This window comes from Hyperoodon ampullatus (genome assembly GCF_949752795.1).
Source record: "Hyperoodon ampullatus genome assembly, chromosome: 1".
NCBI lineage: Eukaryota > Metazoa > Chordata > Mammalia > Artiodactyla > Ziphiidae > Hyperoodon > Hyperoodon ampullatus.
In genome coordinates, this window is record NC_136914.1 from 4630093 (window position 1) to 4654300 (window position 24208).

Sequence of the window (24208 nt, forward strand, 5' to 3'; positions counted from 1 at the left end):
ATGCAGCCAAAAATAAATAAATTAATTAAACAAACAAACAAAAAAGATAACAAGAATTTACAAGGTACAAACCATTTGCCATGCAGCTGACTGAATGTTGGGAGTAAATGAGAAAAATGTGTCAGGAAAGACTTCCAGGCTTCTGCTCTAAATCATGAGGAAAATGATGGTGCCATTAAAGGGAGAAGAAGTCAAAAAATTGATCTAGAGAAGGATGATTTTACTGTGCTAGCAAGACATCCAAGATAAGATATTAAAAAGAATTGTTGGAGTATAGGTTAAGTGAGGGTATTGCAGCTTAGAGATAGGACTTTGGATTTCACCTGCATAGAGAGGAAATCACCAAGAGAGAGAGTTGAGATTACCAAGCCAGGTGATATAGAAAGCAGTGAGGTAAGATCTGGGGAATGCACTTGTGCATAACAAAAAGAAAGAGGGAAAGTTATTAAAGAAGAGAAGAGAATGACTGACTTAGGTGTAAGCAAGCATACAAAGATGGCAAGAGTTTATAGACTTAGTAGGAGGAGAACTAAGGTGAAGCAAATGTCTTGAGATACAAGGGGAAAGGGAGAAAGGCCTTGGCCGCTGTATTAGATGTGATGGAGAGGTAAGGGAGAATTAAGAGTGAGTACAGGCCATGCCTTTGCTTTAACATCTCAGGACTTACGGGTTACTTTATAGGGGTTTGTTTTCTTTCTTTTTTTTTTTAATATTTATTTTATTTATTTGGTTGTGCCAGGTCTTAGTTGCGGCAGGCTGGCTCCTTAGTTGTGGCATGAGAACTCTTAGTTGCAGCATGCATATGGGATCTAGTTCCCTGACCAGGGATCGAACCCAGGCCCCCTGCATTGGGAGCACTGAGTCTTATCCACTACACCACCAGGGAAGTCCCTAGGGGTTTATTTGCAAAACAAGCAAAAATGTTTGATTATAAGGACTGAATGGTTCGAGATTAAACGACAATATTAGAGGTAGATTACAGTTTTCTTGTTTAATAGTAAAGAGAGGGTGAGTTAAGGCAGCAGAGAGTAACTGTGAAAGAGGAAGAGAGAGGAAAAGTAACAATTCACATTATGAGGGAGACCTGTTCAAGAGCTCAGGTGGAAGAATCACACCTCCCAGAGAATAAAGACACTGTTGAAGAAGTGGAGAAGAGAGGGCGTAGTACGAAGAATTGGAAGTTCAGGGCTTACACTGAAAAACTCTTAAGATTCATCAGTTAGGAAGATACTCATCTGAGGGTCCACTGAGGGAAAGGAAAAAAGAAAGTTTGAACAGTTATGTGGAATTTAGTAGGGATTGTATAACTAGAGACTGAAAGGATTATTAAGTAAGAATGAGAGACAGGAAACTTATGTAACAAGTTTAAATGGACATCTTTTGTACATGCTAAATCAATTAACACCTAGATTGAATGCAGTGTAATAATCACGGACAGCATTTATGAAATGGTCCACTCTCAAATAACTTCTACTGTGCCTATAGTGTCTTTTAAATATATCCCCTGGATATTCTCTTTAAAGAATAGAATCAGTAATTTGTTTTGGATGGTTTTTACATACACTAGAGGCTGGGGTGGAGTCTCATGTTATTTAATATTTCTTTTACAGTGTTATCTGTGATACATACAGGTTCTCGTGATATCATGACACATTTCCCAAAAGACAGTCACTAGGCGTTCAGTAACTAAATATTGAATTTAACTTACTTAATAAAAGTCTGTTTACAGTGAGCAGGTATGTACTCTTTTTTTGTAGGTACAATAAACTTGATTATTTAAGCAGATAGGCTAAGAAGAGGATTTTACTGTTTACTAACATCTCAATCAGGAAAATGAGAGACAATGGAGACATCAAACTAGACTGCTTTTTGCTGTTAAGTGTGGTTGTTTTTTTCTGGGAGACGTTAACATTGATAGAAACATGTAACGACATAAATACTTCAGAATTAAAACTGTCCTAGTTATTCATGTGTCCTAAGACTATTTCCAGGACACTCAAGGAAGAACTCTGGTACTCTAATAGACCTCAAGCCCATGATGAATACAGTGAAATAAAATGTTAAAAGCATCAAATCAAGTTGTAGTCCTTGCTCCGCTCTGTCCAATCAGGGGACTATTTACCCTCTGCTCCCGGGTCTCTCAGGCAGCCACTCCCATGAGCACACGCCCAGAAGCTGCTCCTGCCCCACACTCCCTCCCTCTGCCTTTCACTTCTCAGCTGCCAAGATCCTGGAAGCTTTGAAGCTCAGCAGAGAAGGCAAATTCATTGAAAACAGTCTGTAAAGTGTCAAGCAATATCCAGATATTACTGGCACTCTGCCTGTCCCCTGCCTGAACCTGGGATTCTTCCACGGAGTGAGTGGTCCTGGGTCCCACATTGGCATTACTCATTTGGTTGATGAAGACATATTGACAAAGCTGTTGTTGGTTATATCCTTTTGCATTCTCACTAGCAATGCAAAAGAGGGACTGTTTCTCCACACCCTTGCCGACAGACTATATTGTCAAGCTTTTGAACGTTTGCTAATCTGGTACCGCAGGACTGCCTGCTTGCTGAGACCCTCTGTAAAAGCTCCATGCACGCTGCTATTGAGCGCTCCGAGGAGGTAACAGTATTCGGAGAGGGTCTTGGTGCTCCGACTGGGTGTCAGGCCTGTGCCTCTGAGGTGGGAGAGCCGAGTGCAGGACGTTGGTCCACGAGAGACCTCCCGGCTCCATGTGATACCAAACGGTGAAAGCTCTCCCAGAGATCTCCATCTCAAAGCTAAGACCCTGCTCCACTCAACAACTGGCAAGCTACAGTGCTGGACACCCTATGCCAAACAACTAGCAAGACCAGAACACAACCCCACCCATTAGCAGAGAGGCTGTCTAAAATCATAAGGTCACAGACACGCCAAAAAACACCGCCGGTCGGGATCCTGCCCACCAGGAAGACAGGATTCAGCCTAATCCACCAGAATATAGGCACTAGTCCCTTCCACCAGGAAGCCTACACAACCCACTGAACCAACCTTAGCCACTGGGGACAGACACCAAAAACAACAGGAACTACGAACCTGCAGCCTGCGAAAAGGAGACCCCGAGCACAGTGAGTTAAGCAAAATGAGAAGACAGAGAAACACACAGCAGATTAATGAGCAAGGTAAAAACCCACCAGACCAAACAAATGAAGAGGAAATAGGCAGTCTACCTGAAAAAGAATTCAGAGTAATGATAGTAAAGGTGACCCAAAATCGTGGAAATAGAATGGAGAAAATACAAGAAACATTTAACAAGGACCTAGAAGAACTAAAGAGCAAAGAGACAATGATGAACAGCACAATAAATGAAATAAAAAATTCTCTAGAAGGAATCAATAGCAGAATAACTGAGGCAGAAGAAACGGATTAGTGATGTAGAAGATAAAATAGGGGAAATAACTACTGCAGAGCAGAATAAAGAAAAAAGAATGAAAAGAATTGAGACAGTCTTAGAGACCTCTGGGACAACATTAAATATACCAACATTCAAACTATAGGGGACCTGGAAGAAAAAGAGAAAAAGGAATGGACTGAGAAAATACTTGAAGAGATATTTGAAGTTGAAAACTTTCTAATATGGGAAAGGAAATAGTCAATCAAGTCCAGGAAGCACAGAGAGTCCCATACAGGATAAATCCAAGGAGAAACACGCCAAGACACATGTTAATCAAACTATCAAAAATTAAAGACAAAGCAAAAATATTATAATTGGCAAGGGAAAAACAACAAATAATATACAAGGGAATTCCCATAAGGTTAACAGCTAATCTTTCAGCAGAAACTCTGCAGCCAGAAGGGAGTGGCAAGACATATTTAAAGTGATGAAGGAGAAAAACCTACAACCAAGATTACCCAGCAAGGATCTCATTCAGATTCAACAGAGAAATTAAAACCTTTACAGACACGCAAAAGCTAAGAGAATTCAGCACCACCAAGCCACCTTTACAACAAATGCTAAAGGAACTTCTCTAGGCAGGAAACACAAGAGAAGGAAAAGATCTACAATAACAAACCCAAAACAATTAAGAAAATGGGAATAGGAGCATACATATTGATAACTACCTTAAATGTAAATGGATTAAATGCTCCCACCAAAAGACACAGACTGGCTGAATGGATACAAAAATAAGACCCATATATATGTTGCCTACAAGAGACCCACTTCAGACCTAGGGACACATACAGACTGAAAGTGAGGGGATGGAAAAAGATATTCTATGCAAATGGAAGTCAAAAGAAAGCTGGAGTAGCAATTCTCATATCAGACAAAATAGACTCAAATAAAGACTATTACAAGAGACAGAGAAGGGCACTACATAACAATCAAGGGAACAATCCAAGACGAAGATATAACAATTGTAAATATCCACCCAACATAGGAGCACCTCAATACATAAGGCAAACGCTAACAGCCATAAAAGGGAAATCGATAATAACACAATCATAGTAGGGGACTTGAACACCCCACTTTCACCGATGGACAGATCATCCAAAATGAAAATAAATAAGGAAACACAAGCGTTAAATGATACATGAAACAAGAAGGACTTAATTGATATTTATAGGACATTCCATCCAAAAACAACAGAATACACTTTCTTCTCAAGTGCTCATGGAACATTCTCCAGGATAGATCTTATCTCGGGTCACAGATCAAGCCTTAGTAAATTTAAGAAGATTGAAATCATATCACATATCTTTTCCAACCACAATACTATGAGACTAGATATCAATTACAGGAAAAAAATCTGTAAAAATTACAAACACATGGAGGCTAAACAATACACCACTTAATAACCAAGAGATCACTGAAGAAATGAAAGAGGAAATCAAAAAATACCTAGAAACAAATGATAATGAAAACACGATGACCCCAAACCTATGGGATGCAGCAAAAGCAGTTCTAAGAGGGAAGTTTATAGCAATAAAATCCTACCTCAAGAAACAAACATCTTAAATAAACAACCTAACCTTACACCTAAAGCAATTAGAGAAAGAACAACAAAAAAACCCCAAAATTAGCAGACAGAAAGAAATCATAAAGATCAGATCAGAAATAAATGAATAAGAAATGAAGGAAATGATAACAAAGATCAATAAAACTAAAAGCTGGTTCTTTGAGAAGATAAACAAAATTGATAAACCATTAGCCAGACACATCAAGAAAAAAACGGAGAAGACTCAAATCAATAGAATTAAAAATGAAAAAGGAGAAGTAGCAACTGGCACTGCAGAAATACAAAGGACCATGAGAGATTCCTACAAGCACCTATATGCCAATAAAATGGGCAACCTGGAGGAAATGGACAAATTCATAGAAAAGCACAACCTTCCGAGACTGAATGAAGAAGAAATAGACAAAATAGACCAATCACAAGCACTGAAATTGAGACTGTGATTAAAAATCTTCCAACAAACAAATGCCCAGGACCAGATGGCTTCACAGACGAATTCTGTCAAATATTTAGAGAAGAGCTAACACCTATCCTTCTCAAACTCTTCCAAAATGTAGCAGAGGGAGGAACATTCCCAAATTCATTCTACGAGGCCACCATAATCCTGATACCAAAACCAGACAGAGATGTCACACAAAAAGAAAACTATAGGCCAGTGTCACTGATGATCATAGATGCAAAAATTTCCAACAAAATACTAGCAAACAGAATCCAACAGCACGTTAAAAGGATCATACACCATGATCAAGTGGGATTTGTCCCAGGAATGCAAGGATTCTTCAATATGCGCAAGTCAATCAATGTGATAAACCATAATAATAAATTGAAGGATAAAAACCATATGATCATCACAATAGATACAGAAAAAGCTTTTGACAAAATTCAACAGCCATTTATGATAAAATCCCTCCAGAAGGTAAGCATGGAGGGAACTTACCTCAACATAATAAGGCCATATATGACAAACCCACAGCCAACATCGTTCTCAGTGTTCAAAACCTGAAACCATTTCCTCTAAGATCAGGAGCAAGACAAGGTTGTCCACTCTCACCACTATTATTCAACATAGTTTTGGAAGTCGTATCCATGGCAATCAGAGAAGAAAAAGAAAGAAAAGGAATACAAATCGGAAAAGAAGAAGTAAAGCTGTCACTGTTTCCAGATGACATGATACTACACATAGAGAATCCTAAAGATGCCACCAGGAAACTACTAGAGCTAATCAATGAATTTGGTAAAGTAGCAGGATACAAAATTAATGCACAGAAATCTCTTGCATTCCTATACACTAATGATGAAAAATCTGAATGAGAATAAGGAAACACTCCCATTTGCCATTGCAACAAAAAGAATAAAATACCTAGGAATAAACCTACCTTAGGAGACAAAAGACCTGTATGCAGAAAACTATAAGACACTGATGAAAGAAATTAAAGATGATACAAACAGATGGAGGCATATACCATGTTCTTGGATTGGAAGAGTCAACATTGTGAAAATGACTATAGTACCCAAAGCAATCTACAGATTCAGTGCAATCCCTATCAAACTACCAATGTCATTTTTCACAGAACTAGAAAAAATATTTCACAACTTGTATGGAAACACAAAATACCACGAATAGCCAAAGCAAATCTTGAGAAAGAAAAACGGAGTTGGAGGAATCAGGCTCCCTGACTTCAGACTATACTACAAAGCTACAGTAATCAGGATAGTATGGTACTGACACAAAACCAGAAATATTGATCAATGGAACAGGATAGAAAGTGCAGACATAAATGCACCCACATATGGTCACCTTATCTTTGATAAAGGAAGCAAGAATATACAATGGAGAAAAGACAGCCTCTTCAATAAGTGGTGCTGGGAAAACTGGACAGCTACATGTAAAAGAATGAAATTAGAACACTCCCTAACACTATACACAAAAATAAACTCAAAATGGATTAAAGACCTAAATGTAAGACCGGACACTATAAAACTCTTAGAGGAAAACACAGTAAGAATACTCTTTGACATAAATCACAGCAAGATCTTTTTTGATCCACCTCTTAGAGTAATGGAAATAAAAACAAAAACAAACAAATGGGACCTAATGAAACTTAAAAGCTTTTGCACAGCAAAGGAAACCATAAACAAGATGAAAAGACAACCCTCAGAATGGGAGAAAATATTTGCAAATGAAGCAACTGACAAGGGATTAATCTCCAAAATTTACAAGCAGGTCATGCAGCTCAATATCAAAAATACAAACAACCCAATCCAAAAATGTGCAGAAAACCTAAATAGACATTTCTCTAAAGAAGATATACCGATTGCCAGCAAACACATGAAAGGATGCTCAACATCACTAGTCATTACAGGAATGCAAATCAAAACTACAATGAGGTATCACCTCATACCGGTCAGAATGTCCATCATCCAAAAACCTACAAACAAATGCTGGACAGGGTGTGGAGAAAAGGGAACCCTCTTGCACTGTTGGTGAGAATGTAAATTGATACAGCCACTATGGAGAACAATATGGAAGTTCCTTAAAAAACTAAAAATAGGGGCTTCCCTGGTGGCGCAGTGGTTGAGAGTCCGCCTGCCGATGCAGGGGACATGGGTTCGTGCCCCGGACCCGGAAGATCCCACATGCCGTGGAGCGGCTGGGCCCATGAGCCATGGCTGCTGAGCCTGCGCATCTGGAGCCTGTGCTCCACAACGGGAGAGGCCACAGCAGTGAGAGGCCCACGTACCGCAAAAAAAAAAAAAAAACAAAAAAACCTAAAAATAGAGCTACCATTCGATGCAGCAATCCCACTACTGGACATATACCCTGAGAAAACCATAATTCAAAAAGAGTCATGTACCACAATGTTCATTGCGGCTCTATTTACAGTAGCCAGGACATGGAAGCAACCTAAGTGTCCATCAACAGATGAATGGATAAAGAAGATGTGACACATATGTACAATGGAGTATTACTCAGCCATAAAAAGAAATGAAATTGAGTTATTTGTCGTGTGGTGGCTGGACCTAGAGTCTGTCATACAGAGTGAAGTACGTCAGAAAGAGAAAAACAAATATCATGTGCTAACACATATATATGGAATCTAAGAAAAAAAATGGTTCTGAAGAACCTAGGGGCAGGACAGGAATAAAGACGCAGATGTAGAGAATGGACTTGAGGACATGGGGAGGGGGAAGGGTAAGCTGGAACAAAGTGAGAGAGTGGCATGGACATATATACACTACCAGATGTAAAATAGATAGCTAGTGGGAAGCAGCCTCATAGCACAGGGAGATCAGCTTGGTGCTTTGTGACCACCTAGAGGGGTGGGATAGGGAGGGTGAGAGGGAGATGCAAGAGGGAGGGGATATGGGGATATGTGTATACGTATAGCTGATTCACTTTGTTATAAAGCAGAAACTAACACACCATTGTAGAGCAATTATACTCCAATAAAGATGTTTAAAAAAAAAAAAAACATCCAATCATAAGGGAGGCTTAGATACCAAGAATTTGTGTGGAGAGCTACTGTAATACTCAGCTGTATATTGATATGATATCCGTATATATTTGAGAACAGGAAAAGAATGGAGATGATAGAATACCCTATAAGAAAGGAATTCAACCAATATTAATATCCTTGTTTGCCTTGTATTTTAGCCATAAAAGTCTGTTCACATTAAATCTAAGTAAAAATAGGTAATAGACTAGTAAAATGGTGGAGTCAAACGCCAACATTTTTACTCCAGAAATAATGATGTCATCTACCGTGGTGCCTCCCTAAAGTGGTGATATCCAGAAAACTGCTGTTTCTACATGGATGGGCTACCTCATCCTTTGTTTTATTTATATTTTTAGTAGACCTGAATGTGTCGTTGAATGTCATTAGTTTAGAAGAAGCATAGAAGAGTATGTGGCAGCATTTGGGAATGGACTAAGCAACATCTGTGATGCTGTGCATTATGTTCAAAGGAGCATAGAATTTGAAAGCTGTCACAGAAATTTCAGAGTTATTAAGAACTACCTGGTCATTTTACAGTTGACTGTGAATACCCATAGGGGTGAAGTCATTTGAACTTGGTTGATCAGTTGATTGGTTGGTTGGTTAATTAATGGCAAAGAAAGGATTCTGGTTTTGAAAAACTCTATGAGATTGCAAATTGTTTTTTGAATTCTTAATGAAGATTATTTTATTTGGTGCAGACTTTCAACTAATAAAAAATAGTTGTGTAATTTATAAGATGTGGGTACAGGGTATCTGGATTTGAATGTAGTTCGACCGTTACTAGTTGCATGATTTGGGGCAAGTTACATAAACTTTTGTGCCTCGGTTATTTTATCTGTAAAACGGGGGCAATACCAATTTCATAGGGTTATTGTGAGAATTAATAGAAGTCGTGAATGGATAGCACTGGGAACAATGTCTGGCACTCAAAAATTGTTGTTCTTGTTACATTTAGTATATTCCTGAATGTTTATCATTTCGTTCTTCTAAATTAAGAATGACTTTTTTTTTCCTCTTCCAGGACGGAGTTACAATGACTTAAACCAGTACCCAGTGTTTCCCTGGGTCATTACTAATTATGAATCAGAAGAACTGGATCTTACTTTGCCAAGTAACTTCAGAGATCTGTCCAAGGTAATTTCTTAGTAATCATCTGAAATATCACTATCTTGAATATAAAAATATTCCAGTGATTATCTTTATTTTCACATCACATTTAAAAATATTTTTAATATTATTATAACTTTAATATATTTGTCTTTTAAATGTATTTTCATTATTCTCAAATTTAAAAAAGAAAAATTTAATATACATGGTAACCTTGATGACAATGAAAAATATTAACAGTTATATTTTTTTCTTCGTATACATTTAAGAAAATATTATTCCCAAATATCAACTTCTTCTAAGGGTGTCAGTACTTGATAAAAGATACGAAGCACATCATGGAAACTTCTCACCAGCACTCTTGTAAAAAGACAAGTAACCCCACACTCTTCTGTGTCTCCTACGTGATTTTCCTCCACCTCTTGCCCTTCTCTGAGCCATTCCTCACTACAACAGAATGGATCCTCTTCAAATGTAATTTTGAATTCCATAAATTCAGTGCTTAAGCCTTTCTGGACTTATCGTTGCATGCAGAATGAATCTTTCCCGACTCTACAGTTTGCTTTCTCTGCCTTGAACGTTCATCCCCCTGCTCTGTGAGTGGCTGAGCCTTGAACGTTCATCCCCCTGCTCTGCGAGTGGCTGAGCCTTGAACGTTCATCCCCCTGCTCTGTGAGTGGCTGACTGTCTCAGTCCTTTAGGAACACCTCCTTACAGAGACCACTACTGACTCCTTCCTTCCTCTCCTTCTTTCAGAGCACCTAAAATATCATGCATTTTTACATATCTTTCTACCTACTTGTTTTGGTTCTTCTTGTGTGCTCCACTGAAGTTCATCAAGATAGAGTTCTCGTTTACCATTATTTCTCCCTCGCCTAGTATAGGACCTGCCATTCAATAAATGTGTTAAATGAATTAAATAATAAAATATACATGACATTTCCCCCAGGTTCTAAAAAATTAATTTTAACTGTGTTAAAATTAATCAGTCTGTTTTTAATTTTAAAATGTGAAACATGCAAATAACAAAAACTACCTCTAATTTACCACATATCAATAAGGAATAATTACGTTTTATACACACACACACACACACACAAACACACTGGTTTTTCTATAAGTATATTCTCATATCGTCAGGTATTCTTTAAGAATTTTCCTTTTCTGTCCTGAATTATCAACAGACAGAATATCCTGAATCCTTTTTCACTTTTAAAGGAGAGTTTTCATTTTCAAAAGAAAGCTTTGTTTGCACATTACCTATCGGATATGGGATTAATGTGTAGAATATATAGAGAACTCCTAGAACTCAACAACAAAAACTGAAGAACCTGATTCAAAAACGGGTGAAGGATTTGAATAGACAGTTCTCCAAAGAAGTTATACAAATGGCCAATGAACAGATGAAAAGGTGTTCAACATTACTAATTGTTAGGAAAATGTATATCAAAACCAAATGAGATACCACTTCACAGCCAGTAGGATGGCTTTAATTAAAACATAAATAATCATAAAATAACAAATATTGGTGAAGATGTGGAGAAAGTAGAGACCTTGTGCACTGCTGGTGGGACTGTAAAATGGTGAAACTGACATGGAAAAAAGTATGGCAGTTCCTTCAAAATAAAAAATAGAATTACCCTAAGATCCAGTTATTCTACTTTTGAATATATACCCAAGAGAAATAAAAGCAGAGACTCGAAGAGGTATTTGTATACCAATTTTCATATTTATAACAGTATTATTTACAATAACCAAAAGATGGAAGCAATCCAAGTATCCACTGATGGATAAATGGATAAACAGAATGTGGTACGTATACACAGTGGAATATTGTTCGGCCTTAAAGAGGAAGGAACCTCTGACACACGCTACAATATGGATGAACCTTGAAGACATTATGCTAAGTGAAACAAGCCATTCACAAAAGGACAAACACTGTATGATTTCACTCATGTGAGGTATTTAGAGTAGTCAAATTCATAGAGACAGAAAGTAGAATGGTGGTTACCGGGGCCTGGCAGGGGGAGGGAGACTCACTTAATGGGTATAGAGTCTCAGTTTTGCAAGATGAAACAAGTTCTGGAAATGGAAGGTGGTGATGGTTGGCCAACAACCTGAATGTAATGCCACTGAACTTACACTTAAAAATGGTTAAAATGGTAAGGTTCATGTTATGTATATTTTATAACAATTAAAAAACAAAAACAATAAAAAGGCCAGTAAGGGGAGAAAAAGAGGTAATTAGTAAACTAGACACAAAATAGAGGTTTGAAAAAGCGCCTGCATGTTTCTGCTTTTTACTTTTCTTTGATCACCTTGAGAACAACATGCCCAGGTTAACTAGCTGGAGGGTCAGGACTGACACCTGGAGGATGGCTGAGCTGTGTGAGCTGAGGTCATCCTACACGAGCCAGCCCTCAGCTGACCATGAACACATGAGCAAGCACAACCAAGAGCAGCTAACTGTGGCCCAGATCAGCAGAATTTCCCAGGTGACCCGTTGACTATGAGGAATAATAAATGGATAAATGTTTTGGGTTTTTTTTTTTAAAAGGAAAGCCTTACTTACATTTAGGTATTGTACTTGTTCTAAGACCCTGTAGTATTTCACTGGAATCTGTAGAACTCTCTTGTCTAATAAGTGAGGACTGTATTAGTTTGACTTGTGTAGTGAGCCATGCAGTAGGTCAATAGTAAAAACTGGACAGCTCTTTGATTCTCAGACCATTATATCCTACTATCCTTTATTTGAATTTTATGTAAGTGAAATTAAAGATCTCATTTTTCATTAAATTGTTAAAATGTAAAATTTGCCTCACAAAGTAAATATATAACCTTTCTAGACATCTAGAAGAATTGCCTTTTTTTGTTTAAGCTGAGTCCTTCAGTTTGGACTTCTATTTAAGCACATAACTTATTAAGATGTTTTGTGCTTTAGAGGACTTTTTGTAGGCTCTTTAAGATGCAGTGAGTAGTTAGATGGTTTGTGGACAAGGTGCATGTTTATGTCTTGATGGAACAGTAGCAATGGTGCTAAGTGGGAGGCTATTTGGATTTTTCTGCTAAGGCTGTATTTCTCTCTTCTACCATCACTGTACCTGAACAAGAACTCCCGTAACCCTATCACCTCGCCTTACTACTTCCTTGCCAAAAGCCTCTGTTCTCTGACCCTCATCTTTGTTCTCTGTTCCACTAAAAATCTTACATGACCAGAAGAAAGCCTTCAAAACAATTTTTTTAAAGTAGGTCCTATGAATTTTTTCATTATGAGAATCCGATGAAATAGTATCAGTAAAATGCTGTTATTTGCCAAGTAAACAGAATCTTTTATTCAAATTGAATCTTATTTGTGTGTTGCAACTGTTTCTAAGGAACTTGCCAAACAGTTTTGCTAGGTGTGTAAAACACTGTTTTAACTCATGTCTTTATAACTTATCTTCTGTATGTGATAAATAAGGTTATTTTTAAATTCCACTAGACAAGCAATAGAAATTTTGCTTTTTTTATTTTATTAGTTTAAAAGTAAAAAGGGGCTCAAAAGCCAAAGCAAAAGAGTTATTTTCATTATTCTCTATCTATAAATGTCCATATCCGCTCTACAAAGACATAAACATATGACTTTTGTGATTTAGTGTGTTTAATTGTAGTAGTATCCATTTTTATATTATAAGAGATTTTGTGAAAGTTGTATTTTGTGCTGAGGAAGGAAAATTTATAAAGCATGTTTTCGACACTAGCTGAACAGCACTTAATTGGCTAGCCAACAGTAGTGCGATTAGCAGAGCTGGGAAGAAGCAGGGAGCCCTAATACTCAACCACATAACCTACAGCGTCTCCTTTCCTATAAAGCAGCAGTCGTTCAAATGCTACAAAAGTCATTCAAGTTCATGCAAGTGGAATTCTGCTGCTGCTAATTGTTTTCATTAAATATTCATGGAAATAAGTGAGTTTGGAATTAACTGAATTATTTTAAGTGAAATAAGCATATCAGATATTTGAAAATTGTACTTTCCATGTATAACATTGTTTACTTTATAAAATGTATCTCATTCCTATTGGTATTAAAATCTGCCTAATGTTTACAGTATGATTCCATCTTGAAATATCTGTTTATATACATATTTTCAGGAATGCATCACATACATAAAACGAGCTATATCTGTATGAAAACGATTATAATAGAATTATATTGAAGTTTGTCCCATAGTATACATTTAGCAAACATTACTATTTGTTGAAATAAACTTGTGAAATCAAAGGAAACATTGTGTGCAAAGCTTAATTTAAAATATAAACAGATCTTACCCTCCTTCTTAAGTAGATAATATAGCCTGACTAGCTTTAAAATGCATTGTATTATTTATGTGTGTTTATGTCCATTTAATTTCCCCAAAGCTGGTTTTCAGAGGAGTTTTAGTAGTGTTGATACAAAGCTACAATTTTATTTGGTTATCTCTTCCATGTTGCACAGGAAATTCTCTTTCTGAAGCTGAATTAATGTAATCAACACCCTTTCTTCTGGATTATGTTTCTGATCATTCTCTTCAAAAAGAAAGTCTAAATGGGGCAGTGCAAAAAAAATGTCTAGTCTGAAAATCACAATGAAAATTTAATATTTCCTTGTATCGAGAAACTCCTCATTTAACATAATGGTTTAATTTATTCCTTTAAAGCTGAAAAAAAGTAGAGATCAGTTTTGAAGTTGATTTTTTTTCTCCACCTTCCCTGTTGTTTCATCCCTAGTCTGAAATTCTGACTGATGAGAAGACAGATCTAACCATGCATAAACTTTGAAGTGGCATTAATCCATATTTTACAAATACACACTGATTTTTATATTTTGACAGTCTCCTTGGAAGAGATAAGAACATTTTTTTTGTCTTCTCTTTATAAGAAGTTATAATTAGGACAAGAATATATTTACAAAATGTCATACCATAATAACAAATTATGATGGTTGAGTGTTTCAGTACCAGGACTTCCTTGGTGGATTAGTAAGATTTTTTGTGCTATTGTGATTTATTTATTTATTTATTTATTTATTTCCTTAGTAGGAGATTGATTGTGTAAGCCAGTGTTCTAAGTGAGGAAAATCAAGATAATCAGGTACAATCATTTCTTTTCTAATTGATCAACATAGTTATTTTGGAATATTTAATGTATATACCTGGATACGTATTCCAAAAAACAAGTATGTTGTTAGATTGAAATGGAACCATCCATTTCCAAGTGAAATCTTGCAAATGAAAACTCAGCTGTAAATTTCAGAAGGTAGGAACATCTCACTTTATTATTGTTAACTAATGTTTATTAAGGACTTAGTATATGCCAGGCTCTTATTTAAGAATATCACACGTGTTAATTCTTTTAACCCTCACAAAGGCCTTCTAAGATTGGTAACGTTATTATTGTCTTGACAGGGGCAGAAATTGAGGCACCATGGGGTTAAGCAAGTTGTACTAAGTCACACAGCTAGTGGATAGAACCAGAATTTAAACACTATGCCGTTCACAACTAGCATTTTAAAAAAGGAATAGAATAGTGTAGCATTACATTAAAAAAAAGAAAGTAATGTGCATCATGTACGAATCTTCTGCTTAAGGAGTGTGTGTGTGTGTGTGTGTGTGTGTGTGTGTGCGTGCGTGCTGGGTTATGATTTGAAGTGACAGACTTCTTACTATGAGTTTTGGCCCAGAAACCTTGAGAAACGCTGCAATATGCTATACTGCTTTGTACGTTTGGCATCAATTGCTAAGTCTGTTTTGATGTTATTTCATCAAGTTGCTTTTCACCTCTCATGCTGAAATGCATGGTAAGAGACAACCAGCATTCCACTGCTTGAAAAAGGAAAGCTTTTCCCAATTGCCTACTCCTGGTGTGTTTGTCCCAGGTTATGCCCCAAGCTTTTTTGACTAAGCCTGTTTTATGAAAAAGCTGAATGTTTGCTTAAATCTAGAGAATACCTGATGTTACTACTCGAGCATTCATTTGTGTTTTCCATTTACTGGTTGTTCATTGAGTAATAGTGTGTGCGAGGGACTCTTAGTTTCTGGAGATTAGATAAAATAAAATCTTCTAAGTTACTATTTTACTAAAAAATAACTGAAGACTGGGGGGGAAAAGCAGTACTGGCCAAGGTATAATCAAGTATTTAATATTTATTAGAGCTCACGTTCTTAAAGTGAAGGAAAATACTGAAAGAAAGAGTTCAAGGTAGAGGGAAAAGAAAAATCATGCATATTTCAACTGTAGAGTGCAAGCACAAGGTGAGCTGTTATTTTGTTTAAGAGTCAAGAAAAGTAAACGTTAGGGGAAAATGATCCTACACCTCTATCTCCCAATTCGTACCTTGCAGTGTAGAAATTGGAGCAAAGTTTACTATCATCAGATCTTCAAACTGTATTTTAAATTTTGGTCCAGGTCCCAGTTAATCATAGGTTTTTGTTTGTTTGTTTGTTTTAAACCTATCTTACAATGTTGTACCATCCACACTCTGTTAAACTAGCAGCTTTCATTGCTCTAGCCTGGATCAAAATGTTTCTAAAGCGTACATTCTGAGATAACTGAAGAGAACTGAATGACAAGGCTGTTCTGAATTTATTTACTGGTTGATGAGTTGCTATTGTTTGTCCTTGTATTTATTGTGTTTTTTTTTTCTCTCTCTTTTTGTTTAAAGCAAAAATAGATGATTTCCACCACCCCCCGCCCCGCCTCCTGTCTCCTTTTTATCTCCTACCATTTGGTTGTGTGTTTTTATATGTGAGATATTTCTCCTAACACACACATTTAATATACAGCATTCATCTTGACCTGGAATTGACTACCGACATTTAACTGTTGTTGATCAGACAGCACTTCTTTATCTCTTTAAGTTTTAAGTGCTGTTTCTGACGAATGCCAGTCCTTTTAGTAGGCTCTGTAACAGATATACTGGGAATCAATATACCATCTAGATGTCACAGAGGGAAAAGAACACTCTTTTGGGGGGGGGCATTATTGTTTTAAAATGATAGGTGTTATAGCTTTTACTTTGTTTTTCTATTTATTGGGCTTCAGTCAAAATCAAAGGAATTCAAACTTAAAAAAATAAAACAACGTTATTGTATTATAACAGTAAATAATGGATCTTAAAGTATTTAAATAAAACATAATTTCAGAGAAAGAAATTTAAAATTACCCCACACTTGGCTATTTTTTATTGGCTGACAAAATATATTAAAAATATTTTAATCTTGGCATCAAATATACTGTTATATGCCACATGGATCTTAGGGATTTTGGTATAAAATACATTCCCTGGCCTTGGGGAGTTTATAGTCCAATCAGCAAAAGAATGATATTGGGAAAGGTTAGAATCTTTTTGTAGGATTGTGAGGGAAGCCCTAGTAGGTGCCTTTAACAAACATTTTGTATAAGCGCCCTTCTTTAATCCCTTCAACAACACTGTAAGGAATGTGTTATTATCTTTATTTTACACATAATGAAACTAAGATGTAGTGAAGTTAAGAAACTCTCTAAGGTCATGCATTTTCCAAGTGTTCAGGCTATGATTTGATCTCAGATCTGTCCCTATCACTGAACTGGTAGACTTCAGATATAACCAGAAAGAGTAGTTTACATTGAATACTTGCATTTATACTTCTTTCCAATGTGCAACTACTTTTACCTTCATCTTGGCAAAAGACTAGAGGTTTACTTTTTGGAGAAATTGGACTGGAGAAGTTTCTGATTTGAGAGCAGCAAGAACAGCAGAGCGAGAGTTGAAGGGTAAGGAATGGAAAACAGGAGGATTAACAGAAAGCTTTAAGAACTGAATGGTGAAGGCCCCCAGACCCCTTTTGCTGTCATGCTATCGGAACTCCGACAGCCAGGCTTGTACCAGCCCCACCCTGTAAGACAGAAAATTGTGTTACTCTTTGGATATACTGACTAGCTCAAGAGAAAAGACCTGAAAAGTACTGACATTTAGGGATCCTACTTGGAGCCCACCTGATTTCTCTTCAGTGAAGTCTACCTGTTCACATGCTGCTTATGCTCAGTGTACTTCAGTCAGCTCTTTCCTGCCTCATTCTTAAAAATGAAGGTAGCAGACATTTAAAGACAGCCTTCAATGTGAAGGACAACAGAGACTAAATGGAATAGAAAAATAAAAGAAACCAGAAGAAACAAAGACAGTTTAAGAAGCAGAAGAAGCCTTAAAAACAAAACAAGAATAAATACCCTCACAGAGAAAAACGATTGCATTAATAGAAAAAGAAAATGATTTTATAGAAAGTAGAGTGTAAGTGCAGATATTTTCTAAAAGGAACATGCAAAATGAAAGGGGAAATAACCTGGAAAGATAAAATTCAAGAATCAGAATAGGAAATTTTTGTATTTAGATAGACTTGTGTCTGCCTGCCTCCATTTATTAGAAGGGACCTTTAGCAAAGTACTTAATTTGGAGGATCCTATATAGCAAACTGCTTTTTATGTAGTATTTGTATAATACTGAAGAAAATTTTTCATGGGTACACTGACCTTTTAAAACTTCAAATTATTACATGTTCAGTGTGATATATTTTGTTTAAAATATGGCTATGCAACTTTCCCCACAACTTAAAATTAAGTTTAGCAAAATGTGAACATACACACACACACAATGGGGCAGTATATTGTGGTGTGTTTAGAGGATTTGCTGAAGTTTTGTTTTTAAATTAGGAAAACAATCTATTGGGTTTGTATGACTATTTTTTTTAATTTGTATTTTTAAAGTATTAGCACTCTGTGTAGCAGATTTGTTTTTTTACTAGAAGTCACCTTCTAGTGGAAGTTTTTATATGACTGTAACAGAGGTTAAGCCTACACTTAGTTTAAGCAGCCTTCAATGACATTGTTTTTTTAACATTAGTCAGAAAATGATAAAGTGAAGTAACTGAAATGGATTGTGGTTAATATTACTGTCAGGGAGATGAATAATCTTGACATGTACCAGCAACACACTGCCAGTCCAGTAATCCTTCTCAAAGTTAAGTATTTATTCTCAAATCATCCTAAGTTACTGTGGTGTGGAGTGATCATTTATTATTACTTATAAATGAATTGTTTTATTTACATAGCATTACCAGTTTTATCCCATAGTACTTCCTGTTTTCTTAGTTTAGTGCTGGGTGTACTAACTTGGGTAGATCCTGAGTAAGGAACATGTACTTAGCCATAAATTCACATAAAAATTGTTTTCGAAACACCTAGAAAAAAAATTTTTTTAAGTTGAATAAGCTCTGGTATTATACTTCTGATTTCAGGCTGGAGTATTTTTTTCTAAGAGAGTAAATATAGTAGGAAGACATTTAAAAAATCTGTGTACATTTGGAGCTTTCTTTATATCTTTATGTCAACTTCTCATTCTATTTCCATGTGATAGTCAAAACTTATTTTATGTGAGTAACAGCCTGCTTTTTATAGTGGGTAAGTAGTAATGTATCTTTTAGTCACATGTCTACATTCCTGTCCAAGTCTTTATTCTCCAAGTCCATTTATTAGAATAAGCACATTTATTCAACATAAACAAAGGTTTATAGTACCCTGTTTATATTGAATAAATGTTTTTATTCAAATAATTGATTATTAAACATTTTCTGGGTACCTTTTGTAGACATTGTTCTGAGAACTGTGAGAAACAAAGGTGAATGAAATAGTCCCTACTTTTAAAGAGTTTTACAACCAAATGAATGTTATGTAGGAACCATTTATACAAGAATAGTTTTATTTCTGTGTGACTGTGACACATTTTATTTCTGCGTGACTTAACTTTAGACTGTCCCACTTTCAGAAAAGGAGTTTTTTAAAAAACTGTGAGTTCACGATTTATAATGTCAACCAGCAAATGATTTGAAAATCTGAGTGGTACCTCTCTGAAATACAGACAAGGTGATTAGAAGACATTTATAGCATTCAGAGTTGTTGTATCATTTACAACTCCACTGTTTAATGCCCTTTATAAACTTGAGGTATCATCCTCTTTAGGCCATATTTCCAGGATTCTTTTCTAGGACCTGATTTGTTTGATAGTTTCACCAGTATTACAAATTGATCATACAGCTTGCATTACAGTAATTAAAATACAAAGTTTAAAATCATTTTTCAGAATGAAATACTCATGTAAAATATTTAGTGAAATACAAAGAAAAAATGTGACATCTTACATTTAGGCTTAGAAATGTACAGTATTAAAAAAAAACAGGAAGAAGAGAGGATGAAGATAAGTCAGAGTTCGAAATATAAATGTCAGTAGTCTTATTGGTGGGAAGGAAGATAAAGATGTAGCAGTTGTTTTCAACCTATAGCCTCAGGTCACTTGAAGGTGGGACTATGGGTTTACTGCAAGAGGCCTGTGAATTCACGTCTACATGTATATATTTGGAGCTTGTCTTATTGGAAAAATTTAAAGCTGCTGATGTAGATTATTTAGTTGACTACATGCTTATTATTACCTAACAGTGACTTGACTTTTCTAAAAACAAATTGTGTCAAACATAATTATTATTACCCTCTTCTGCTGTTGCTGCTGATGCTACTTATTTTTATCTATAATCTATCATAGTTGCAAGATAACAGTTGAAGTTCATTTGTTTTACAAATGCAAGTCCAGTTCTTCCAACACCATTTGTTGAAAAGACTTTTTTTCTCATGAATTGTCTGGGAACCTTTGTTGGAATTAAATTGACTATATATTGTGTAGGTCTAATTCTAGACTCTATTCTGTTCAGTCAATTAGCATATCTGTCCTTATATTGATACCACACTGTCTTGTTTACTATAGCTTTATAGTTAGTCATAAAATCAGGTCATGTGAATCCAACTATGTCTTCTTTTTCAAAATTGTTTTGGCTATGCTAGGTTTTCTGTTTTTCCCATATAAATATAGGAATTAGCTTGTCAATTCTGCTGAGATTTTAACTGGTATTGTACTTAATCAGTAGGCCAACTTTACTAAAAATGATATATTAGCAATATTGAATCTTCCATTCCATAAATATGGTTTATCTTCCATTTGTTTAGGTTTTCTTTAATTTCTCTCTAATGTTTTGTGGCTTTTAGTAAACAATTCTTGTACGTATTCTGTTAATTTATCCTTAAAATTTTCATGTTTTTTATTGTTACAAAGTTTTCAATTCCAGTTGTTCATTGCTAGTATATGGGAACACAATTGAATTTTTTATATTGACCTTGTATTTTACAACCTTCCTAGATTCAATTATTCATGCTAGCAGTCTTTTTGTAGACTTTAGGACTTCCTACATCTCCCAATGAATACTTACTGCATTATATAATGTTAACTAGAAGTGCTGAGAGTGCCTTGTCTTTGATCTTAGGGGAAAAGCCTTTACTTTCATCATTAAATATGATAGTAGCTATAGGTTTCATATGTTTCTATTGTTTTTTTCTGTTTTCAGTTTCAGTGACCTTTGCTTCCCTTATTATTTTTCTTTCTACTTGATTTGGATTTAATTTCTCCTCTTTTTTAGTGTCTTAAGGTGGAAGCTTTAAACTATTGATTTCAGATCTCTTTTTCTTTCTAATATAAGCATTTAATGATACAGATTTTTCTCAAAGCACTGATTTTGTAAGGTCCAACAAGTTTTTCTATATTGTGTTTTCATTTTTATTCTTTTCAAAATATTTTCTAATTTCCCCTGTGACTTTCTCATTGACCCATAAATTATTTAGAAGAGTATTGTTTCCTTTCCACAGATCTGAGGATTTGTCAGATGTCTTTCTCTTGTTGATTTCTAGTTTAATTCCATTATGATTGGAGAACATACTTTGTATGACTTTGGTTCTTTTAAATTAGTTGAAATTTGCTTTATGGCTCCAAACATGGTGTACATTGGTTAATGCTCCATGTGTACCTGGAAACGATACATACTCATCTGTTATTACATAAAGTGCCCTATACATGTCAACTAGGTTAAATTGGTTGAGAGTGTTGTTAATATTTTCTATATCCTTACTAATTTTATATCTACTTGTTCTATTGATTATTGAGGGAGGAGTGTTGACTTCTCCAACTGTAATTTAGATTTGTCTGTATCTTTTTTCATTTCTCTCAGTTTTTGTTTTATTTTTTATTTTTAGCATTTGTTTCTGGGTACCTGTTATGAGTTGAATTATGTCTCCCCAAAAGATATGTTAAAATCCTTACTCCTGGCACCTGTGGACATGACCTTATTTGTAATAGGGTCTTGGCAAATGTAATGAAGTTAAGATGAGGTCATTAGGATGGGCCTAATTCCAACATGACTGGTGTTTTCATAAGAAGAAGATGAAAACACCATGTTAAAACAGACATCAAAGGAAAGAACACCATGTAGTGATGGAAACAGAAGTTGGAGTTATGTTGCCAGAAGTCAAGGCATACCTGGGGCTACAAGAAGCTGGAAGAGGCAAGGAAGGATCCTCCCCTAGAGGCTTGCAAGAGAGCATGGCTCTGCCAACACCTTATTTTGGACTTCTAACTTCCAGAACTGTGAGAAAATAAATTTCTATTGTTTTAGGCCACACAGTTTGTGGTAGTTTGTCATAGGAGCTCTAGGAAACTAATACAGTGCCTACACATTTCAGGTTGTTATGTTTTCCTTATAAATGAATCCCATTATCTTTATGTAAGGTCTTCTTTCATACCTGGTAATAGTCCATGTTCTGAAGTCTACCTTTTCTGATGTTGATGTAGATATGACAGTGTTATTTTGATTATTACTTGTAGTATCTTTTTCTATCATTTTTTTAAACCTGTCTGTAGCTTTATTTTTTAAATTTCTTTTTTGTGGACAATATATAATGGAGTCTTGCTTTTATACCCATTCTGATAAGCTCTGCATTTTAATTGGGTTGTTGAGACCATTTACAGTTAATGTAATTTTTGATATAGTCAGTTTACATGTGCTTTCCTGCCATCTGTTTTTTATCCCTTATATCAGTTCTTTGTACCTTGTCTCTTTTTATCTGTTTTCTTTTAGATTATGTATTTTTATTATTCTATTTTATCTTCACTGTGTCTTGTTATTTATACCTCTTTTTAAAAAGTTTAGTGGTTTCTTTATGGTTTGAAATATATGTTTTCAACTTATGACAGCCTTTCTTCAAATAATACACCATTTCATGTATAGTCTTCAAACCTTAAAACAGTATACTCCTGTTTTCCCTATTCCATCCTTTTGGAGTGAGAGCCCATTAGGAACTGTGTTTTGTTTTGTTTTGTTCTTTCTTTATCTGCTGTACAGGCATATCTTGTTTTGTTGTGCTTTACTTTATCGTGCTTTGCAGATATTGAGTTTTTTACAAATTGTAGGTTTGTGGCATCCCTGCCTTGAACAAATCTATAAGTGCCATTTTTTCAACAGCGTTTGCTCATTTTTTGTCTGTGTTGTATTTTGGTAATTTTTGCAATATTTCAAACCCTCCACCATTAAAAAGGTTATGACTACTGAAGACTCAGAAGATGGTTAGCATTTTTTAGCAATAATGTATTTTACAATTAGGACACGTACATTGTTTTTTTAGACATAATGCTATTGCACACTTAATAGACTACAGTATAGTGTAAACATAACTTTTATATGCACTGGGAAACCAAAAAATTCACGTGACCGGGCGCTGTATTGCTGTATTTACTTTATTGCAGTGGTCTGGAACCAAATCTGTAGTACCTCCGAGGTATGCCTGTATAGTCTTGTGGGTCTCAAGAATGCAAGCCTCATTGGCTTTCAGAGCTAGGTGTTTTGGGGGCCTGTCTCACAAGTGGAAGTCTTAAATGTTGAGTTGCTAGGTGTTTGGTCCCAAACTCACTCCTCAGGGAGAATCCATGAGTTGTGAATTCCCTCCCCATGGTGCGTCAGCTGGTGTGTCACTGTCAGGGGTGGGGTTTATGAGATTGTGTTATAGCCTTTCCTACCTGTTATGATGTGGGTTTTTCTTTTTTGCCCAAGATGTAAGAGTTGCTCAGCTAGGTTTTAGATTTCTTTCAGAGGGAATTGTTCCATGTGTAGCTGAATTTTCAGTTTCTCTGTGGGAAGAAGTGAGTTCAGCAGCCTCCTTTGTCACTTCTTTGGACCAGAACTCCTGATTTTAATGGTCCTAAGTGTTTCTTTAATTGGATAGGTGAATCGCTCAGCAAATGAATAGGTTTTGTTATAATAGCATTGAGCCTCTTGGGTGTTTGTCATTTTCATGATTACTTAAATCATCTTTTTTTTAGTTGACCTTGGATAGTTAAGATTCTTTTTTGGGTTCCTCCAGGCACTTAGCTCAACAATGACACTGGATTATCAGATTATTATTTTTTATTATTATTTTTTTTTGCGGTACGCGGGCCTCTCACTGTTGTGGCCTCTCCCGTTGCGGAGCACAGACTCCGGACGCACAGGCTCAGCGGCCATGGCTCACGGGCCCAGCCGCTCCGCGGCGGCATGTGGGATCTTCCCAGACCAGGGCACGAACCCGTGTCCCCTGCATCGGCAGGCGGGCTCTCAACCACTGTGCCACCAGGGAAGCCCGGATTATCAGATTATTGTAATTGATTTATGTGCCTTTCTCAAACAGATAAATACCTAGAGTGAAAATCACGTAATATGAACCATA

The 24208-nt window shown here is 36.0% G+C and overlaps 1 protein-coding gene across 4 annotated transcripts in view; it reads left to right on the forward strand.

The window, feature by feature from the left end:
* The window catches only part of LRBA (LPS responsive beige-like anchor protein), a gene marked incomplete at both ends in the record, with an annotated part of 768451 nt that overhangs the window by 558198 nt on the left and 186045 nt on the right, over window positions 1-24208 (forward strand). For all 4 annotated transcript variants that reach the window (XM_079699415.1, XM_079699414.1, XM_079699417.1 and 1 more), the window contains one exon: window positions 9501-9613. In XM_079699415.1, the coding sequence (XP_079555541.1) occupies window positions 9501-9613 (113 nt within the window). The remainder of the gene's footprint in view (window positions 1-9500; window positions 9614-24208) is intronic.